This window comes from Engystomops pustulosus, chromosome 11 (genome assembly GCF_040894005.1).
Source record: "Engystomops pustulosus chromosome 11, aEngPut4.maternal, whole genome shotgun sequence".
Taxonomy (NCBI): domain Eukaryota; kingdom Metazoa; phylum Chordata; class Amphibia; order Anura; family Leptodactylidae; genus Engystomops; species Engystomops pustulosus.
The window spans coordinates 7202518-7226809 of NC_092421.1; the positions used below are offsets into that span (position 1 = coordinate 7202518).

General features: G+C 44.1%; 1 protein-coding gene across 1 annotated transcript; it reads right to left on the minus strand.

The window, feature by feature from the left end:
* Positions 1-336: 336 nt before the first annotated feature.
* LOC140105858 (bone morphogenetic protein 2-like) lies at positions 337-7147 on the minus strand. Its single transcript, XM_072129971.1, has 4 exons — positions 7030-7147; positions 4287-4403; positions 1870-2077; positions 337-1354 (listed from the first exon to the last, which is right to left on the minus strand). The coding sequence occupies exons 1-4, from the start codon at positions 7117-7119 to the stop codon at positions 954-956; spliced, it is 816 nt and encodes a 271-aa protein (XP_071986072.1). The 5' UTR covers positions 7120-7147; the 3' UTR covers positions 337-953.
* Positions 7148-24292: the final 17145 nt, after the last annotated feature.

Below are 24292 nucleotides of genomic sequence, written 5' to 3' on the forward strand. Positions count from 1 at the left end.
TCATGTTAGCCATGATTAGGGAATACTGGTGTTTGCAGCTGGACCATGGATTTTTTCTTAAAATGTTTGCTATACCCGTGCAGAGGGGTGGCCCGTGCCTTTCTGGATACGATTTGAGGAGAGGTTAACTGATGTTCCCAACCACATACAACCATAAATTCCACCCAGTAAGATTTTATTCCTATTCAAATTTATTAATAATTGTATTTAGCGATAAATACATAATAAAAATAGTGTGATTTATATTTATATAGCATTATTACAGTCAATATACACAAAATATACATAAGAAGCTACAACAAAATACAATAAACTTAATCTATTTGTATGTGAAATAAAAGCCATTGCAATCACATGAGGCCGACTGTGGCCAATGTATAACCAAGCAAATGATTCTTATTGTTAATTGAGAATGATTAACCATTAAAGGCAACCTGTCATCAGGAGCCCTTTTTTCTGGCTCCCCCATGTCCCCATAGAGAATAGTGTGCACATTGGTCAAGTGTTTTTATAATAAAACTCGCTTTTTCTTATAAAAAGAAATGTTGGATGAAAGTTTACTTTTATCTCTCATGTGTCTCGTGTCCCGTGGGAGTGGCCAGTGAGAAGTGGTTTTCCCCCACCCTCAGGCGGCATATGGGCGGGGTTTTTATGGTGGGAGTGGCCACTTCTCACTGGCCACTCCCACGGGACAAGGGACACTGCTCTGCAGAGAGAAAGTTAAACTTTCATCTAACTTTTCAGGAAAAAGCCAGTTTTATTATAAAAACACTAAGTGCACATTATTCTCTATGGGGACATAGAGGAGCCAGGAAAAGGGCTCCTGATGACAGGTTCCCTATTATTTTACAAGGAAGTTGATGACTATAAAAATTCCTCACTATGCACAATTCTTGATGACCATCTAGCAAAACGATACACGTTAATGATATGTAAATCTATTCCTGTGCCGCTCAATGACAGCCACAACTCATGGCCACCATGTCATCGTACTGTTTCAGTACAACATTCTCTTCATCATCAAAATATAGTAAATTAATAGAATTGAGCCGATCTGGGACACAACATGGAGTGCTGATATCCTTGTTCAGCTTCAGCGCATGGACTATAGACTGCACGGTCGCGTGATTTGTGGCCCCTAAGCCCTGTCCCATAGGGAAAATACATGTGCCTTTACAGTGATACGCATTGTATCCTTTGGGGGATATAATCCAGCCAGCCCAGCCAATGTCTTCAAAGTCCACATAGAGAGGCTTGCGTTGGCACGTGGGATATCCGTCAAGATGCAATTCCCGTGTTCTACGACTTCTGTAGGTTCCTGGAGAAGAGTTATCAGCGGGTGAGAGCGAAATACCTATTAAAATAGAAATAGGATCATCAATATAATGTTCTGCTACGTGCAATGCAACAACGTATCCAGCTGCTGATTCCAGAATAATAATTCCTTTATGTATATAGCGCACACAGATTACGTAGCGCTGCACAAAGCTTGTCAAATCAGTCCCTGTCCCCATGGGGCTCACAGTCTAATCAACCTACCAGTATGTTTTGGAGTGTGGGAGGAAACTGGAGGACCCGGAGGAAACCCACGCAAACATGGAGAGAACATACAAACACTTTGCAGATGTTGACCTGGGTGGGACTAGAACCCAAGACCCCAGCGCTGCAAGGCAGAAGTGCTACTCACTCAGCCACCGTGCTGCAAGCCTATAGTGCTAACCACTGAGCCACCGTGCAGTTGGAGTATTTTTTTAGGCACTTTATGAAATGTCATTCATGTTAATTCTGAATAAATCTACATATAAGACCTAAGAAGATAATGCAGCACAATTTCCATACATAGTAAATGACACTTGTCTTGGTTCCTACCTGTTTCCTTTACATTGGGTGGTAACATGTAGGGGTTGGGGATTCCTCTCCTGCCATCATCACTGAAGAGAACCAGGTAAGATCTTTTACTATCCAGTTTCTGCTTTGAGAGTCCAGAGATGTCGGCGTCTAGAAAACTTCCTGATGGTAACGTAAAAGTAATGAGAAAACCATGATTGGTTGTGTCATCTCCAACCCATCCGGATACCTGGAAAACACAAATATAACATTCTCAGGACACATGACACATTATTATTTCAATATACTGGTGGAAGGAACCCAACACATTAATGAACACTAAGTGTATTATATAACAAATATCCATTATATCGTTTCATTGCATTATCAAATTCTTAAAGGGAACCTGTCAGCAGGGACCTCATTTTTCACTAAAGACAGACTGTAAAAGCCCATGACACCTGCAGTGCACATCTGCCTCTGCCTTCTCTAAGCATTTCCACTACAATATAATTGTGTGTCATAACTTACTCTTTCATCCTGACAAAATCCTGGGGTAGTCACAGGGGTTGGGCTTTGGTTTGGATGCATTTAAAAAATCAACATGTGACTTGTCTGAGCTGCAGGCTGCCTCCATCTTTGTGCTCCTGTACAGCTTGTCCCTCCCCCACTGATGTCAGGCTGACCAGGTTGTGACCTCTGAGAAAGAGCAGGAGGTGGAGTTGTACAGGAGCACAAAGGTGGGGGCCAAGCTCTGAGGAGTGTGTAATCCGGACAAGTCACATGTTGTTTATTGAAACGCATCCAAACCAAAGCCCAACCCCTGTGACTACCCCAGGATTTTGTCAGGATGCAAGGTAAGTTATAACACACAATTATATTGTAATGCAAATGGTTATAAAAGGCAGAGAGGCAGATGTGCACTGCAGGTGTAATGGGCTTCTGCTACCTGTCTTTAATGAGAATGAGGTCCCTGTTGACAGGTTCCCTTTAAGAATCGTTTGTTTTCATTTATCAAGTCTAATGTCTTTACTAACATTTACAATGAAGCCCTTAAATATCCGTAAAACACTTCAAAAATCTTTTAATGGGATTAAATGGGGTTCAGTATTTTTAGTAGCACAAATAACACGGATGATGGAGCTTTTCTTACCATTCCAATGACAGTAAAGGTTGATAAGAACTTAAATGGAGGAAACTATAATAGATACAAGGGGGTTGTTTTGCCCGATAAATATTTAGTACAAAACCTCACCTATCTCTGCTCTTAGGATACTTCTAAGCCCCTGATAGTGCCAGTACTTTGTGGCCCAGACATGATGTCCTGGCGTGGAGATGTGACAGCTGCAGACAATCATTAATTGCAGTCATCAAATATCTCTCTTAAAAGAAACCTACCACCAATCGGTAGATCCTGTGGCAAGTTCCTCTAATGTAGAGTTGTAGAGCCCTTTATAGGGCTAATTTTTCGGTCGCCCCTAAGTTTTATAAATTTTAGTTCGCACAATATTAACATTTTCTGAAGAGGCTACTGGGGCGTGGAGTATCTGCGCCGTGTAGCCTCAGCTCCGGCTAATCCTCGCCCCAGTAACCTCTTGTGTTCCACCTACCCTCTCAGACAAGTGCGCACAGCTACCACGAGCTGCAACGCTGAAGATGTCAGGGTAGGCGGAACGCAAGAGGCTACTGGGGCGTGGAGCAACCGGAGCTGAGGCTGCATGGTGCGGATATTCCACGCCCCAGTAGCCTCTTGTGTTCCACCTACCCCCTCAGACAAGTGCGCACAGCTACCATGAGCTGCAACACTGAAGATGTCAGGGTAGGTGGAACGCAAGAGGCTACTGGGGCGTGGAGCAGCCAGAGCTGAGGCTACACGGCACAGCTACTCCATGCCCCAGTAGCCTCTTGTGTTCCACCTACCCTCTCAGACAAGTGCGCCCAGCTACCAGGACCTGTGCGCTGAGGATCTCGGGGTAGGTGGAACACCAGAGGCTACTGGGGCGTGGAGTAGTCCCGCCGTGTAGCCTCAGCTAAAGCTACTCCGCACCCCAGTAGTCTCTTCAGAAAATTTGAAGATTGTGCAAATTAAAATTTATAAAACTTAGGGGCCACCAAAAAAGGACTATACTGTACACGAGTGGAACTTGTCACCGGACCTACCTTAATAGATAGATCCATGGTGGTAGGTTTCCTTTAACATGTCAGTGAAGTACAGGGCTCAGGATGTGACTAGTAATGGACAATCTTAACAGTGAATATCTCTTATTTTTTTATGAGGTGATAAACTGTTTCCCCAAAACATTTTCCAAGATTGACAAAAAAAGGCATAAAACAAGGTCCTGTACTTTGTGAGACTGAACAATGCAACTCGGTGACAGCACCCAAAAAAATGATTAACAACTCATCGTCAAAAGTTTGAAACGTGTCAAATGATGCAAATGTTCAGACACGATACTCACTGTTTGAGTGACATTAAACATCTCCCAGCCTTGTGCTTGCAATGGAAGCAGCCGGGAAGTAATTAAGTTCCCTCTCCAAGGTCTCGCTGCGCTGTCTAAGAGCTCGTACACATCCACCTGGAATAAATGATACAATGTAACCGGAACATGTTATGGAAACAATAGGACAATAATGTAAACAATGTGCTTTATTTGTTTCTTTATTGAATATTGTTACATTTCATGGATTCATTCGTCATAGTTAAAGTCTTTCTCCACAATTCGGCTCCATAGCTTGTGCCAATAAGTACTAATTTACCAATTCTATACATTTCAGTGAAAATATCATATGTAATGAAGATGGTTAATGGAAATCTAATGAATGGACAGTAAAAAATAAATACTTGAATGGACAGGACATGGCATTTTGACTGTAAAACATCCAACCTTGTTGTGATGGTTGATATATTGGGGTACATTTACTAAGGGTCTGCTGGCCACATTTCCATCGGGTTTCCCAACTATTTCCGATTTGCGCCGCATTAAACATGGGTTTTTGGCGCACGTGATCGGATTTTGCTGCAATTGCGCCGACTTTCATGCGACTGATTTGGACAAAGCGCAGGATTTAAAATTCAAATTGTGTCGCAAGACAATGCCCTTACATGCACCAGGAAGAAGAAGGTGAACTCCGGGGACCTGAGCGGGGAAGCAACACATGCAGGATATTGGGTGCACGATCTTAGTTACTCCCTGCACAGCACATTATACACGGACAATGCACTTACATGCACCAGGAAGAAGAAGGTGAACTCCGGGGACCTGAGCGGGGAAGCGACACATGCAGGATATCGGGTGCAGGATCTTAGTGACTCCCTGCACAGCGCATTATACACGGACAATGCACTTACATGCACCAGGAAGAAGAAGGTGAACTCTGGGGACCTGAGCGGGGAAGCGACACATGCAGGATATCGGGCGCTGGATCTTAGTGACTCCCCGCACAGCGCATTATACACAGACAATGCGCTTACATGCACCAGGAAGAAGAAGGTGAACTCCGGGGACCTGAGCGGGGAGCGACACATGCAGGATATGGGCGCAGGATCTTAGTGACTCCCCGTACAGCGCATTATACACGGACAATGCACTTACATACACCCAGAAGAAGAAGGTGAACTCCCGCGGACCTGAGCGGGGAAGCGACACATGCAGGATATCGGGTGCAGGATCTTAGTGACTCCCCGCACAGCGCATTATACACGGACAATGCACTTACATGCACCAGGAAGAAGAGGGTGAACTCCGGGGACCTGAGCGGGGAAGCGACACATGCAGGATATGGGCGCAGGATCTTAGTGACTCCCCGCACAGCGCATTATACACGGACAATGCACTTACATGCACTAGGAAGAAGAAGGTGAACTCCGGGGACCTGAGCGGGGAAGCGACACATGCAGGATATCGGGCGCACGATCTTAGTGACTCCCCGTACAGCGCATTATACACGGACAATGCACTTACATGCACCAGGAAGAAGAAGGTGAACTCCGGGGACCTGAGCGGGGAAGCGACACATGCAGGATATCGGGTGCAGGATCTTAGTGACTCCCCGCGCAGCGCATTATACACGGACAATGCACTTACATGCACCAGGAAGAAGAAGGGGAACTCCGGGGACCTGAGCGGGAAAGCGACACATGCAGGATATGGGCGCAGGATCTTAGTGACTCCCCGTACAGCGCATTATACACGGACAATGCACTTACATGCACCAGGAAGAAGAAGGTGAACTCCGGGGACCTAAGCGGGGAAGCGACACATGCAGGATATCGGGTGCAGGATCTTAGTGACTCCCCGCGCAGCGCATTATACACGGACAATGCACTTACATGCACCAGGAAGAAGAAGGGGAACTCCGGGGACCTGAGCGGGAAAGCGACACATGCAGGATATGGGCGCACGATCTTAGTGAATCGCGCCGGACTTCATCCTCGTTGGACAGTCCAGATCGGGGATCACGACTGGGTAAGTAAATGTGCCCCATTGTATTGTTTTAAAAATGTTGGAATCTGCAGCGCGGAATGGCTCTGATAACAACTCCAAGAGCCCTTCAGGGCCATTAGCATAATTTTAAAAGTTGATAGAGGCCATTGATGTCATATATGTGTGATACAGATATAAATAATGACCACAGTTTCATTGCCTGGATCTATGAGTAAGTGTCCCCTGGTTTATTGTGCTTGATTATGATGGTAGATTTCCGCCAGTCATGCATGGAGTCAGGAATTTTTCCCTTCTTGTGGTATTGGTATTAGCTTCATTGGTTTTTGCCTTTTTATGGATGAACAATGTAGGAAGCACATGATACACCAGGCACTTTATTCTAGAACTATGATATATGATTGACCATTGGGGCACTTGTTTCAGAGCTGATGATGATTTAATGGGCACCTACCACCAGGAGGAAGGACTGTATGCAAATCAGCCTGAGGGGCTCCTGGCTCCATAGGTGTGAATGGAGTCTGGAGCCCCTCCGGCTCATTTGCATACAGTCTTTCATCCTGGTGGTAGATGCCTTTTAAGCTATGTTTTATAACCATGGATAATTCTTAAAATGAGACTTTTGCCACTATTCCTGTCTTGACCAGGTTACAGCAACATAATGAGGCCGAGAATAACAAATCACCGGGCAACAAATCAGTAATGATCCTGCTGGAAGGGAGTTGACCATAATATGCAATAGTAACTTTTGTAAACTTACCCTACAAAAATGATATTTGGGCGGCACCCCAAGAGGTTTCCACTTGAATACTCGGAGCTCAGCTTTCAGCATTCGTTCTTTGCTTCCCATGGATGAAATATTGAAGAAGAAAAATGAACTTCCGGCTTCAGAGATCACTGGGAGACAGGAAGATGACAACTTGTAAGGTCAGAGAACGAAATGTCATATCCAGATGAAATTAATATCTGCTGATATCATAACAAGAAGAGAACATGAAGCAGAAGTATTCCTGCAGTCAATGCTATGGAAACTTTAGGAAAATCCTCAAGGTTAATAAATACATCGGTTTGGTGCGTCTGTGATTATTCAGAAATATGAAACTAGAAACAAATATTGAAATAAATATTTATATGTCATTTAATGGCTCAGAGAATATTTGGCCTCTGATGGACATGCAGGCCGTAGTTACATGGTAGCTAAATCTACCAGTTTTGGTGGGACCCGTCAACACATATTGTCTAAGGGACCTTCCAGTGGCTCTTGGGGAGATAAAGGAAAGACATTTTGGGTGGAAGCTATCAAGACTGGGCCAGTCAACAATGTTCCACATATACTAGATACCACATATGTTAGATACCCCATATGCCAGATACCACACATGCCAGATACCACATATAACAGATACCACATATAACAGATACCACATATAACAGATACCACATATGCCAGATACCACATATAACAGATACCACATATAACAGATACCACATATAACAGATACCACATATGCCAGATACCACATGTAACAGATACCACATATGCCAGATACCACATATGCCAGATACCACATATGCCAGATACCACATATGCCAGATACCACATGTAACAGATACCACATGTAACAGATACCACATATGCCAGATACCACACATGCCAGATACCACATATGCCAGATACCACATATGCCAGATACCACATATAACAGATACCACATATGCCAGATACCACATGTAACAGATACCACATATAACAGATACCACATATAACAGATACCACATATGCCAGATACCACATGTAACAGATACCACATATGCCAGATACCACATATAACAGATACCACGTATGCCAGATACCACATATAACAGATACCACATATGCCAGATACCACATATAACAGATACCAAATATAACAGATACCACACATGCCAGATACCACATATGCCAGATACCACATGTAACAGATACCACATATAACAGATACCACATATAACAGATACCACATATGCCAGATACCACATATAACAGATACCACATATAACAGATACCACACATGCCAGATACCACTTATGCCAGATACCACTTATGCCAGATACCACTTATGCTAGATACCACGTATGTTAGATACCACAAATGCCAAATACCACATATGGCAGATACCACATATGCCTAGTGTAGAATTCATCTCTGACCTGCACCAGGATGTCAGAGCATTTCACCCTACGCTCTGCCCTGTTACAATATGCGTAAATATGGTGTAGAAAGAGAAAATGGCCCATGGCTAAGAATTGCAAGATTTTCACTGCCTGTGTCCCCAAAAAAACTGGTGTAGAAGGCATGATAAATGCCCCCCATTGGATAATATATATTGATTATCATATATTGGATTTTGGTCCTTTTGCTGTGTGCTATTTCCAAAAGCAGGAGTTTACTACCATGTTCCATATGAGCTCACCAAGCAATGCCTGTGCATAGGAAGGGGCGGCTGTCAGACACTAATGTCTAATGTGTGAGGACAAACACTCTGCATTGTAAATGTAACACAAATAAAATGGTCTTTGAACTGGAGTTTACTTTCCAATTCTCTGACTATAAGTGTGTTCTAGGTATTGTATTCTAATTGCTGAACCAACTAAAGACCCGTCAGTATAATTGAGGCTTTTACATGAGAGGACAATGTTCCCACCTGGATGTGTTTGCTATGAAAATGTAATTTGGACAAGAAAATGGGATAATGGTAATTAAATTCATGCAGATTATTAACTAATTGCTAAATGGTATATTAAAGTTTTGTTTTGTTTTTTTTAATTGGTGACTTATCTATAGAATTGTTCTTATCTATAGAATTGATTATTGTAGGGCTCTCCATTAGGTGAATGGGACCGCGTGTGGTTGATCTACAATACCAATATCAGATATGATCAACAATAAGAGCAGTAATCACCCCCAGGATGTGTTATCACAGCCCGGCCGCTGGACTAACCCCTTAGATACCACGGTAAAACATGGACCATGGTGGAGACGGAGTGAGCTCCCTCTGCTACCCATCAGCATCCCACAGCAGGGTGCTGATGACATCACAGGCAGCCGGAGGTCCTCAGAGGTCCGCATGGGCTGCATGTGGTATCCTTCTATTTGCAGAAACTGACAATATAATGCACTTCACTACATAGTTATATAATGCAGTGCATTATAAAAGAGCTCAAATGTTCTCTTGTCTGTGCCCCCCTTTAGGGGCAAAGTTTATTAAAACATGTAAAGAAAAAAAAAAATAATAATAAGGTCTAAAAAATAGTTTTAAAAACACACAAAAATCAGACAAAAATACATAAAATGACATAAAAAGCTAGAATACAATTGCTACCGCGCAACAAAAAAAAAACTTAAAAAAAAAAATACAGGACAAACAATGCCCAAATTGAAAGTTTTCATACCAAACACAGAAAAAATTCTATTAAGCGTGATCCAAAAAACTTTATCAACCCCAAATGTGAACAAATAGATACTACAAGTCTTTATGTAAAAAATAAGGCCTCACGTGGACACACTGACAGAAATTGCACTTGGAAAAGGTTTTTTATCCCCAAAAGGATTTCATTATGCAAATAAAGTTCATTTAAAAAAAAAAAACAAAAAAACAAATTTGGTATCGCTGTGTACGTATGGTTAGGCTCATTTACCGCTCCTTCCCTACGTTCCTTATATCGGTTAAAAAAGTAAAGAATGGAGGTTTCACAGATTTAACAGAGATTTAATGTATCAAATTGACAACAATGTAAACTTTGTGGCATCCGTTATGATGCGTTTAGGCAGGGATCCATTATCCAAGTGTTTTTTTTTTTTGGACGGATAAAATGACGGAGGCTGCGGTAGTTTTTATCCATTTGAAAAAAAAAAACACATGGATAACGGATTACGCCAAACTGACCACAATGGGGGGACCTAAAATTTACATTGATGTCAATGGGATTCAGAACTGATACGTTAAACCTCCAATCTTCACTTTTTAATGGAGAGAAGGAACGGTTGGGTGAATTTAGTCTTATTTGGGTTCCACTATAAACGCAGAAAATTTTATTAGAAAAAATGTGCTGTCTTTTGTAAATATGCTGCACAAAATGTATTCATAAAAGTTCAGCAACGGGACGTGTGAAACCCAAAATTGTGCTTTAAAAAAACTCCATTTTTGTCCCTAAAGAGCTTTGGTGACCGGAAAATAAAAAAAATTATAGCTTGTAAAAGATGTTACCGAAAAAAATTAAAAATTAGTGCCTTGGCATTAACGTGAAAAACAGATGCGGAGATAAGTTAATCCATTTAAATGGAGTCATTTTAAGTTTTGGGGGCAATGAAAAAATATTTCAACTCCAAAGGATATGAGATGCAATCGATCAACTGATTAAATGGCATTTCTTGTTTCTTTTCTGGAGAGAAGTTTTATACAGGCAGTCCCCTACTTAAGAACGCCTGACTTACAGACGACCCCTAGTTACAGACGGACCTCTGGATGTTGGTAATTTACTGCACTTTATCCTTAGGCTACAATAATCAGCTGTAACAGTTATCACAGGCGTCTGTAATGAAGATTTATTATTAGTCCTGGTTCTTATGACAATCCAACATTTTTAAAATCCAATTGTCATGGAGACCAAAGTCGGGTTCCAATAATAAAGTATACGGTTCCGACTTACATACAAACTCAACTTAAGAACAAACCTACAGAACCGATCTTGTATGTAACCCGGGGACTGCCTGTATATATATATATATATCACTTGTAGCACACAAAGTGAACATCACTTACCTTTGTTCTCGAAGCTTCTTACAACGTTGCCTTCCAGTATTCCGGGGGCCTTGGTGCTTCCATCTGGTGCAGCCACTCGACTGTACAATTCCAACATGAACTGCGGAGGCTTCTTGGCAGGAGTGATGTTCTGCGGCAGTTCTCCAAAATCAAAAACTTCTTGTAATTTCTGGATCGCCTCTGATATAACCTCAGAGGAAGAAGCTTTTAGAGGAGGTTTTCTTTCACTCAAACCCAGATGTAAAAGTTTCACCGGATCAAGCAGAACCAGAATTAAGAAGACGACTCGGACTACAGCTTCCATCTTGAATCTTGTTGGATGCCCTCTCTTGGCTGGCAATAACTTTTTTTTCGATTGTCTCGTCAAACTATTTTATTGACTGTTTTGCTACTTTCTAATTCTGATACAAAATGTCAATGTTGTCTTTGTCTATAAAGTCCTTTAACAATTGGAATAACCCTTGGGTTATCCTAAGTTATCCTCTGACCTTTAGCACTGCCTAAATGAGTGTCATTGTATGGATCTTGTACCCCTATATAAAGGCCTTAGATATCCGCCTCCGACACATACACACAAACACAACTGTATGAATTGCAAATCTGTTTAATCCCCAGAGGGGGAGGGGGGGGACTGAAAAGGAAAAGCAGCAGTGAATCAATAAGTGTGAATAGAGAGTGAATGTATTGTGATCCACTAATGTGTGTGTTATGTAAATACAAGAAGGTCCCTACAGGAAAACACTAACATCAGGTCAATATTATATACATACTGATGTAAATATACACACATACTAATATATATATATATATGATACACATACTGATATATATATATGATACACATACTGATATAAATACTATACACATACTGATATACAGTATATATATATTATACACATACTGATGTAAATATACACACATACTGATATATATATATATATATATTATAACATACTGATATACATACTATACACTATATAACATAATAACATTATATATTGATATAAATATATACATAGAAATATTGTATTCTGTTTACATATTTACATATTTGTAGATAGAAAGATTTATTTGTTATCCGGTTTGTGTTTCTCAATTATTTTGGAACATTATTCCTCATCAATTTAAAAAAAATGTTAAATCAAATTAATGTGAAATGCAAACTGCTGGTTGTTTTTGTCATTTTATATTTTCGGATTACACAATTATCTTTATTGTGCACAACTATGGGGAACATTTACTGGGAGTTCACTGAAAGTGCATTGTCCGTGTATGATGCGCTGTGCAAGGATTCACTAAGATCGTGCACCCGATATCCTGCATGTGTCACTTCCCCGCTCAGGTCCCCGGAGTTCACCTTCTTCTTCCTGGTGCATGTAAGTGCATTGTCCGTGTATAATGCGTTGTGCGGGGAGTCACTAAGATCCTGCACCCGATATCCTGCATGTGTCGCTTCCCCGCTCAGGTCCCAGGAGTTCACCTTCTTCTTCCTGGTGCATGTAAGTGCATTGTCCGTGTATAATGCACTGTGCGGGGAGTCACTAAGATTGTGCCCCTGATATCCTGCATGTGTCGCTTCCCCGCTCAGGTCCCCGGAGTTCACCTTCTTCTTCCTGGTGCATGTAAGTGCATTGTCTGTGTATAATGTGCTGTGCGGGGAGTCACTAAGATCGTGCCCCCGATATCCTGCATGTGTCTCTTCCCCGCTCAGGTCCCCGGAGTTCACCTTCTTCTTCCTGGTGCATGTAAGTGCATTGTCTGTGTATAATGCGCTGTGCGGGGAGTCACTAAGATCATGCGCCCGATATCCTGCATGTGTCTCTTCCCCGCTCAGGTCTTCGGAGTTCACCTTCTTCTTCCTGGTGCATGTAAGTGCATTGTCCGTGTATAATGCGCTGTGCGGGGAGTCACTAAGATCCTGCGTCCGATATCCTGCATGTGTCGCTTCCCCGCTCAGGTCCCCGGAGTTCACCTTCTTCTTCCTGGTGCATGTAAGTGCATTGTCCGTGTATAATGCGCTGTGCGGGGAGTCACTAAGATCCTGCACCCGATATCCTGCATGTGTCGCTTCCCCGCTCAGGTCCCCGGAGTTCACCTTCTTCTTCCTGGTGCATGTAAGTGCATTGTCCGTGTATAATGCGCTGTGCAGGGAGTCACTAAGATCCTGTGCCCGATATCCTGCATGTGTCGCTTCTCCGCTCAGGTCCCCGGAGTTCACCTTCTTCTTCCTGGTGCATGTAAGTGCATTGTCCGTGTATAATGTGCTGTGCGGGGAGTCACTAAGATCGTGTGCCCGATATCCTGCATGTGTCGCTTCCCCGCTCAGGTCCCCGGAGTTCACCTTCTTCCTGGTGCATGTAAGTGCATTGTCCGTGTATAATGCGCTGTGCGGGGAGTCACTAAGATCCTGCGCCCGATATCCTGCATGTGTCGCTTCCCCGCTCAGGTCCCCGGAGTTCACCTTCTTTCCTGGTGCATGTAAGTGCATTGTCCGTGTATAATGCGCTGTGCGGGGAGTCAATAAGATCCTGCGCCCGATATCCTGCATGTGTCGCTTCCCCGTTCAGGTCCTACAGAAATCACGTTCTTCTTCCTGGTGCATGTGAGTGCATTAGATGCAACACAATTTGAAAGTCCCCGCTCAGTCCGGATCGTCTGATGGCACGCCACCCCAATTTCTGTCGCATGGAAGCAGCGCAGCTGCGACAAAATCCATTTACGTGCGACACAGCCGTGCAAAACCCGAAAACGGTGCACAGTCCGACGAAAGTGCGATCCGTGACCCTTAGTAAATAAGCCCCTATATGTACATTTACTCCAGAAGGCCTTGGGGCCCATTTACTAAGGGTCTGTGGTCCGCACTATCGTCGGAATACATGTCGATTTCCAATGTGCGCCGCATTTAGAAGGGGTTTTTGGCGCACAGGATTGGATTTTGGCGCCGACTTTCATGCGACAGAAATAAGGGGGTGGGCCATCGGACAACCCGACTAATTCGGACTAACATTCAAAATTGTGTTACGAGCCAAGCGATTACATGCACCGGGATGAAGAAGGTGAACTCCGCGGACCTGAGCAGGGAAGTCACAGATGCAGGGAATTGGACGCACGATCTTAGTGAATCGTGGCAGCTCCGAATCCTCATCGGACAACGCACCTCGGGGATCACGACAGGACGGGTGAGTAAATGTGCCCCCGTATGTTGCCATTTGTTCTCTAATGCTGTAACAAAAGTCATTTTAACTATAGGCAAACAGCTTAGCCGGACCGGGCCCTATGGCAGCAGGGGGCCCCTTGTCAGCTCGAACCTCAACATCCTCAGGTTGCTAATGGAGCTGTGGCTTTAGCAGTTTGCCTGTATCTGTATTCTGTTGCTATTTGTATGCTGAATACATTGGGGCACTGCACAGGACTGCTACACTTATGGCTTCCCATGTAACCTTTGCACTAGGACCATCAGGGTGTTATAACTGCAGTGGCTGCAATGGATGCACTAATAAAAAAATAGAAAGACGCAGACATTGGGGCACATTTACTTACCCGGTCATTTCGCGTTCCAGCGGCGGCTTCTCCGACGAGCTTTTGGGTCTTCCGCCGATTCATGAAGGTCCTGCGCCCGATGTCCACCAGGTGTCGCTGCTGCGCCGAGGTGCGTCGGAGTTCACTGATCTCTTCCTGGTGCATGTAAGTATGGCGCGCGCGACCAATATTTTTTTAAAAAATACGGCGTTTTTTACGAATCTGTGGGGTTTTCCGACGGCCACGCCCCCCCGATTTCCATCGGATGCAACCGGCGGAATTCGACGAAAAACGGAAAAAATACCAAAACCCGACTGAAAAACGCGAATTGGGCCGTTTATAAATGTGCCCCATTATTCATGTACATTATGTTAGAGAAAGGGGATGGTTACATTGAACACAGTGGGGCAAATTTACTTACCCGGCCCATTCGCGATCCAGCGGCGCGTTCTCTGCTCTGGATTCGGGTCCGGCCGGGATTCATGAAGGCAGTTCCTCCGCCGTCCACCAGGTGGCGCTGCTGCGCTGAAAATCATCTCCACGCGCCGGAATGCACCACCTCGGACCAGGTGAAGGTAAGCGGTCCCCAAGCGACACTTTTTCGGTTTTTAAATGCGGCGGTTTTTCCGAATACGTCGGGTTTTCGTTCGGCCACGCCCCCCGATTTCCGTCGCGCGCATGCCGGCGCCGATGCGCCACAATCCGATCGCGTGCGACACAATCCCGGGGCAATTCAGGTACAATCGGCGCAAATCGGAAATATTCGGGTAACACGTCGGGAAAACGCGATTCGGGCCCTTAGTAAATGACCCCCAGTAAGATTTACTCTAGGAATTCTGTGTCCTTTATTATGTTCTGCATTTACTTGTCTCGCATGTGAATAGGAGGAGCAGGAAATGCAGGATCACATATGTTTTTTTTTAAAGTCATGTGAAATTAATTTAAATGATCTGTTATGATACAATTTCCTATTAAGGATTGGGCTAGAAGATGACATTATTCAGTTTCTTTTCCCCTTTCTATAATGTTTATTTGCTTTTTGTATAACATTTCGGAAATAATAGTCAAACCACTTCCATCTTTTCATTTCCTTCATTTTTTTCAGTCTTGTATTACACTACGGATGATACTGAAATGATTCTGTCGTTGTCGGGTTCACTTGAGTCGCCTCTATCTCTCAATGGTTTGATGCCTGTAGAAGAATCTGTCACGTTCTACCGATTCCTATAATGAATTGACTGTGATTAGTGATCAGACGTAAAAACGGAGCAAAAGGAGAGGTGTATGTGGATAAGTAAACTTTATTAGGTGATACAGACATTAAACACATAACAAGCTAATCCTATAGCACAGCACCTAACGCCCAGGGTATAGTATACATATACACGGACGGTAGTATGCTAATTAGGCTCCAAATAATAAAATATAGGTAAGTATAGTCCAGGAAAGAATGGTGGAGCAGACAAGCATTACAGGCAGTCTGGTTACATACAAGATAGGGTCCGGAGGTTTTTTCTTAAGTTGAATTTGTATGTAAGTAGAAACTGTATATTTTATAATTGTAGATCAAGACAAAATTTTTTTTTTCCCCAGTTACAATCGGTGTTTAAACATTTTTTGCTGTAATGGGACCAAGGATTATGAATAAAGCTTCATTACAGACGCCTTACAGCTGATCATTGCAGCCTGGGACTATAGTAACATCCAGAGAGGTCACCAGAGGTCACAGGGGGCAGAGGGGTCTGTCTGTAAGTCGGGTGTCCTTAAGTAGGGGACCGCCTGTACTGTCTAATAATTATACAGATATTATAGTAGAATGAAAACGTACTAAGGCTGCATTCACACACATGTGTGGGGGACATATATACGGCCGATATACGTCCCCCATACACTTCTATGGCTCACGGCACCGTACAGGAGTGGTAGGATGCAGCGCACGTGCGGCACCGTACGGCTCCGTAGCCCGTAGAAAGATAGGACATGTCCCATCTTTCCCCGGAATACGGCGCTGTGTATTTCGATGGAGAGGGGCGGGGTGAGGAGCGCTCATCCCCTGTTCCTCTCTGCAGCGCCAATGTATGCCCGCCGTACTACGGTACAGCGAGAATACATCGTGTGCATGTAGCCTAATGTGGATAAACTTACCATCATATGAGGAGTCTCAGTAACCCATCCAGGAGGTAGGAAGAGGAACCCCACGCGTTCCGCCCGCCAAACAGGCGTCCTCAGGGGAGTTCATGAAACTGCTCGTCACACAAACATATAAATATGGAAGAATCTATGATATTGTTACTATTGTATGTAAATGTCTGTGTTATAATGAATTATATTCTATACTGACAAATTTGTTGCTATTCAGCTCTTTCCCAAAGCCAAAAAGCGGGAGCGTTATTTGGGGAATGTATAAGAGAGCCGTCAGCCAAACCATCGTCTTCCCTATTGAAATGATGAACAAGATGATCATTCAGATTATTGAGTTTTTACTCTGAAAACAAATTCACTTATTGGAATCTATGGTCAGCAAATCTCCTGCTCTCCATTAGCGCGGAAAGTCGTATTACAGGAGAAAATGGGAGTTTTCCACTCAAACAGCAAGTATGGGGGCAAAGGTTGCCCTCGCTGTCATGGGGGGAAGTGGGAGAGTGCTTTCACTTACCAGAACTCCAGATTTCTCCAAACACAGCGATGGCTTTTAATAGAACTATAATGTATCCGAGCATTTCTGACGCTGAAGCTTTTCGTCTGAAATATAGAATTCTAATAAATGGTGAATACAAAAGAGCTAAAAAGAATATTTAATGGCAGAGAAGGAAAGATGGACAGGAACATCAATGATTGTATACAGACAATTATATACAGACAATTATATACAGACTATTATACACAGACAATTATATACAGACAATTATATACAGACTATGATATACAGACTATGATATACAGACAATTATATACAGACTATTATACACAGACAATTATATACAGACAATTATATACAGACTATGATATACAGACTATGATATACAGACAATTATATACAGACAATTATATACAGACAATTATATACAGACTATGATATACAGACAATTATATACAGACAATTATATACAGACTATTATATACAGACAATTATATACAGACAATTATATACAGACTATGATATACAGACAATTATATACAGACAATTATATACAGACTATGATATACAGACAATTATATACAGACAATTATATACAGACAATTATATACAGACAATTATATACAGACAATTATATACAGACTATGATATACAGACAATTATATACAGACAATTATATACAGACTATGATATACAGACAATTCTATACAGACAATTATATACAGACAAAACAACAAAGCCTATTACAAATCCGCTATAATTACAAAATAAAACTACTGCAATATAGTAAAAAAACAAAAATATTTTATTTACTTTACTACTTTTCATATCACCAATGGGGGTCATTTACTAAGGGCCTGAATCGCTTTTTTCCGACGGGTTTCCCGAATTGCCCCAGGTTTTTTGCGCAGGCGATCGGATTGTGGCGCATCGGCGCCGGCATGCCAGGACGGAAATCGGGGGACGTGGCCGTTGGAAAACCCAATGGATTCTGAAAAAACGTGGAACTTTAAAAAAAAAAAATGTGTCGCTTGACACGCACTTACCTGCACCCAGGATAAGAAGGCGAACTCCAGCGAACTCCGACGGACTTCAGCGCAGCAGCGACACCTGGTGGACATCGGGCGCACTACCTTAGTGAATCGCTGGAAGACCCGAATCAGCGTTGCAGAACGCGCTGCTGGATCGGGAATGGACCGGGTAAGTAAATCTGCCCCAATATGTTCCAGAGCGGATGTGAGATGGAGATGGTCATCATTTATATCCAGATGTTACAGGGTTCTTATCCCATCAGTAGTGGTCGCGCGGAGGAACAAATCATACAAGTTACATGTTATTTGCCATTGGTCAGATTAAAAAAACGGACAAAACACGTGAAGACTAATCTGAGCGTGAATCTGTGCGCCAGCAGTCAGACGCCATGGGAAATGTATGTCCAGCTTTTAGAAATATTCACAAGTCAGATCTGATTCTGTGACATTTTAATGGTCTAGAATGGTTGAGAACAGAACCTATGATTATATGGACGCCATCTATGATGATACGGACGCCATCTATGACGATACGGACGCCGTCTATGATTATATGGACGCCGTCTATGACGATACGGACGCCGTCTATGATGATGCGGACGCCGTCTATGATGATGCGGACGCCGTCTATGATGATATGGACGCCGTCTATGATGATGCGGACGCCGTCTATGATGATGCGGACGCCGTCTATGATGATGCGGACGCCGTCTATGATGATGCGGACGCCGTCTATGATGATGCGGACGCCGTCTATGATGATATGGACGCCGTCTATGATGATATGGACGCCGTCTATGATGATGCGGACGCCGTCTATGATGATGCGGACGCCGTCTATGATGATATGGACGCCGTCTATGATGATGCGGACGCCGTCTATGATGATGCGGACGCCGTCTATGATGATGCGGACGCCGTCTATGATGATGCGGACGCCGTCTATGATGATGCGGACGCCGTCTATGATGATATGGACGCCGTCTATGATGATGCGGACGCCGTCTATGATGATGCGGACGCCGTCTATGATGATGCGGACGCCGTCTATGATGATGCGGACGCCGTCTATGATGATGCGGACGCCGTCTATGATGATGCGGACGCCGTCTATGATGATATGGACGCCGTCTATGATGATATGGACAATGTCTATGATGATACGGACGCCGTCTATGATGATGCGGACGCTGTCTATGATGATGCGGACGCCGTCTATGATGATATGGACAATGTCTATGACGATACGGACGCCGTCTATGATGATATGGACAATGTCTATGACGATACGGACGCCGTCTATGATGATGCGGACGCCGTCTATGATGATACGGACGCCGTCTATGATGATACGGACGCCGTCTATGATGATACGGACGCCGTCTATGATGATACGGACGCCGTCTATGATGATATGGACAATGTCTATGATGATATGGACGCCGTCTATGATGATGCGGACGCTGTCTATGATGATATGGACGCCGTCTATGATGATACGGACAATGTCTATGATGATACGGACGCCGTCTATGATGATATGGACAATGTCTATGACGATACGGACGCCGTCTATGATGATATGGTCTTTTCTCTATGCAGAGAGGATCCGCCCTTGGAAACCATTTAATTATAATTATGTAGAATCTAGAAATATAAAATTCTGCGCCATTTTCCTGTAAGCTGGGTCAGCACAATGCAGGGAGTGCAGCGCATTTATTTCCTCACGGAGGTTGTCCGTCGCTGTGGTCTATTCACAGAATAAAGGCGACCATTAAAAATATCAGGATTATGCTGACAAAGCCGAAAGGATGGAAGTAACGCACATTCCCTGCACTACTAGGAGAATAGAATTGGATTCGGATCGCAGTTGTTGGAGGAATATTTGCTTGGCTGAAGAATATGTCTCCTGATCTTCCCATTCACACATTCCCTTGGATGAGCATCCGGCCGTGTGCTTTATGTAGGGAGTAATGAAGGAAGGCGTTTATATACAGAATGGCGCTGCTACCTATTCTACGACAAATATCATTGTTTTGGGGATATATCAATAGTAAACCATATAATCATAAGTTTTATTTCCAAAAAGGGTTTTTTTTCATTAACAGTATTAGATCATGGAGTACTGATATATATACTCACCGGCCACTTTATTAGGTACACCTGTCCAACTGCTCGTTAACACTTAATTTCTAATCAGCCAATCACATGGCGGCAACTCAGTGCATTTAGGCATGTAGACATGGTCAGGACAATCTCCTGCAGTTCAAACCGAGCATCAGTATGGGGAAGAAAGGTGATTTGTGGCCTTTGAACGTGGCATGGTTGTTGGTGCCAGAAGGGCTGGTCTGAGTATTTCAGAAACTGCTGATCTACTGGGATTTTCACGCACAACCATCTCTAGGGTTTACAGAGAATGGTCCGAAAAAGAAAAAACATCCAGTGAGCGGCAGTTCTGTGGGCGGAAATGCCTTGTTGATGCCAGAGGTCAGAGGAGAATGGACAGACTGGTTCGAGCTGATAGAAAGGCAACAGTGACTCAAATCGCCACCCGTTACAACCAAGGTAGGCAGAAGAGGATCTCTGAACGCACAGTACGTCCAACTTAGAGGCAGATGGGCTACAGCAGCAGAAGACCACGCCGGGTGCCACTCCTTTCAGCTAAGTACAGGAAACTGAGGCTACAATTTGCACAAGCTCATGGAAATTGGACAGTAGAAGATTGGAAAAACGTTGCCTGGTCTGATTTCTGCTGCGACATTCGGATGGTAGGGTCAGAATTTGGCGTCAACAACATGAAAGCATGGATCCATCCTGCCTTGTATCAGCGGCTCAGGCTGGTGGTGGGGGTGTCATGGATCCATCCTGCCTTGTATCAGCGGCTCAGGCTGGTGGTGGTGGTGCCATGGATCAATCCTGCCTTGTATCAGCGGGTCAGGCTGGTGGTGGTGGTGTCATGGATCCATCCTGCCTTGTATCAGCGGGTCAGGCTGGTGGTGGTGGTGTCATGGATCCATCCTGCCTTGTATCAGCGGGTCAGGCTGGTGGTGGTGGTGTCATGGATCCATCCTGCCTTGTATCAGCGGCTCAGGCTGGTGGTGGTGGTGTCATGGATCCATCCTGCCTTGTATCAGCGGCTCAGGCTGGTGGTGGTGGTGTCATGGATCCATCCTGCCTTGTATCAGCGGCTCAGGCTGGTGGTGGTGGTGTCATGGATCCATCCTGCCTTGTATCAGCGGCTCAGGCTGGTGGTGGTGGTGTCATGGATCCATCCTGCCTTGTATCAGCGGCTCAGGCTGGTGGTGCTGGTGTCATGGATCCATCCTGCCTTGTATCAGCGGCTCAGGCTGGTGGTGCTGGTGTCATGGATCCATCCTGCCTTGTATCAGCGGCTCAGGCTGGTGGTGGTGGTGTCATGGATCCATCCTGCCTTGTATCAGCGGGTCAGGCTGGTGGTGGTGGTGTCATGGATCCATCCTGCCTTGTATCAGCGGCTCAGGCTGGTGCTGGTGGTGTAATGGATCCATCCTGCCTTGTATCAGCGGCTCAGGCTGGTGGTGGTGGTGTAATGGATCCATCCTGCCTTGTATCAGCGGCTCAGGCTGGTGGTGGTGGTGTCATGGATCCATCCTGCCTTGTATCAGCGGGTCAGGCTGGTGGTGCTGGTGTCATGGATCCATCCTGCCTTGTATCAGCGGGTCAGGCTGGTGGTGTCATGGATCATCCTGCCTTGTATCAGTGGCTCAGGCTGGTGGTGGTGGTGTCATGGATCCATCCTGCCTTGTATCAGCGGGTCAGGCTGGTGCTGGTGGTGTCATGGATCCATCCTGCCTTGTATCAGCGGGTCAGGCTGGTGGCGGTGGTGTCATGGATCCATCCTGCCTTGTATCAGCGGGTCAGGCTGGTGGTGTCATGGATCCATCCTGCCTTGTATCAGCGGCTCAGGCTGGTGGTGGTGGTGTCATGGATCCATCCTGCCTTGTATCAGCGGCTCAGGCTGGTGGTGGTGGTGTCATGGATCCATCCTGCCTTGTATCAGCGGGTCAGGCTGGTGGTGGTGGTGTCATGGTGTCTTTGGGCCCCTTGGTACAACGCCACAGCCTACCTGAGTATTGTTGCTGCCCATGTCCATCCCTTTATGAGCACAATGTACCCTGTAACATCTGATGGCTACTTTCAGCAGGATAATGCGCCATGTCATAAAGCTGGAAGCATCTCAGACTGGTTTCTTGAACATGACAATGAGGTCACTGGACACAAATGGCCTCCACAGTCACCAGATCTCAATCCAATAGAGCATCTTTGGGATGTGGTGGAACGGGAGATTCGCATCATGGATGTGCAGCCGACAAATCTGCGGCAACTGTGTGATGCCATCATGTCAATATGGAGCAAAATCTCTGAGGAGCTTCCAGCACCTTGTTGTATCTATGCCACGAAGAATTGAGGCAGTTCTGAAGGCAAAAGGGGGTCCAACCCGTTACTAGCATGGTGCACCTAATAAAGTGGCCTGTGAGTGTATATCGGCCGTATATACGTCCCTCTTGCTGTCGTGTGAATGCAGCCTAAGGAGCATAAAAAATCCTTTGATTTTCTCAGAAATGATTGGTGCGCCGTATAGTCCAGTGCGCCTTATATATGAACTGTATTTACAGACAACAGCTGCCTTGTACTGTGCACAGGTCTGCCACCTGCTGGTCATTCATCCTTATAATCAGGTGTGCCTTATAGTCCGGTGCACCTTATATATGAACCATACTTACAGACAACAGCTGCCGTGTACTGTGCACAGGTCTGCCACCTGCTGGTCATTCAGCCTTATAATCAAGTGCGCCTTATAGTCCGGTGCGCCTTATATATGAACCGTACTTACAGACAACAGCTGCCTTGTACTGTGCACAGGTCTGCCCCCTGCTGGTCATTCATCCTTATAATCAGGTGCGCCTTATATATGAACCGTACTTACAGACAACAACTGCCTTGTACTGTGCACAGGTCTGCCACCTGCTGGTCATTCATCCTTATAATCAGGTGCGCCTTATAATCCTGTGTGCCTTATATATGAACCGTACTTACAGACAACAGCTGCCTTGTACTGTGCACAGGTCTGCCACCTGCTGGTCATTCATCCTTATAATCAGGTGCGCCTTATAATCCTGTGTGCCTTATATATGAACCGTACTTACAGACAACAGCTGCCGTGTATCTGCTTATTATTAACCTCTTTCTGACCTGGCATTTGGCCACAACTTCTTTTTATTTATTTTTTTGTGCAATACCTTAAAAAGTTTTGCGCCATTTTTATTTTTTGGGGGTTAGAGTTACAAAAACTGGAAATCAAAGATTTTTTTTTTTGGTAATGTACAGTAAATATTTTTGTCGGTTTTGAAATGAACTAAAAATCGCCATTATGAATGAATTCCCTGGTATGTGACATTCACGTTCTCAGGTAAACCGGACGACTATGTCAATGTTTGGTAAAAAAAAAAGGTAGTTTTTTTTATTGGGAAATATTAATGTTTATTTCTAAATATTTCTAAATAGTTTTTTTTTCGGTTTATTTTACTTTCGATATTCCCATGAAAAAAGCGCTGGGGGCCTACTCTACGTGAATGTCAAACACGCGATCAAAAAGCTATAAATTGAAGGTTTTAAAATCTGAAAGAAAACTCCTGTGGGTGCTGACGTATGACCAGAACCGTACTGGGTGTGATCAGACCCGACAGCTTTGACTACCTGCTGCACACCTGAGATCACATGATCTATTTCCACGTTCTGCAGTGAAGCAAGGAGAAGGCAGAAGTGGTAATAAACTGTTTCCGCTTTCTCTCTAGGGTCTCCGGCTGTGACCCCATTGTGGACCCACATCATTGATAGTATAGTTCCCCTTAAAAACAAAAAAAAAAAAAAGAAAATATTCAAAGTAAAAAAGAAATCATCAGTCCATATCATCACTCATATATCTTGTACAAGGATTTTTAAGATAAGATGGTATCAGGACTCCAATATCCTGCAAAATCATTTCCATAGTGA

Excerpts from the sequence above, each read along its gene's own strand:
- LOC140105858 (XM_072129971.1), bottom strand. The coding sequence starts at position 7,119 with ATGGGAAGCAAAGAACGAATGCTGAAAGCTGAGCTCCGAGTATTCAAG. Across the intron at positions 4,404-7,029 it reads CCAAATATCATTTTTGTAGG|GTGGATGTGTACGAGCTCTT; the intron begins GTAAGTTTACAA and ends CATTTATTCCAG. Across the intron at positions 1,355-1,869 it reads ACCCAATGTAAAGGAAACAG|GTATTTCGCTCTCACCCGCT; the intron begins GTAGGAACCAAG and ends CTATTTTAATAG.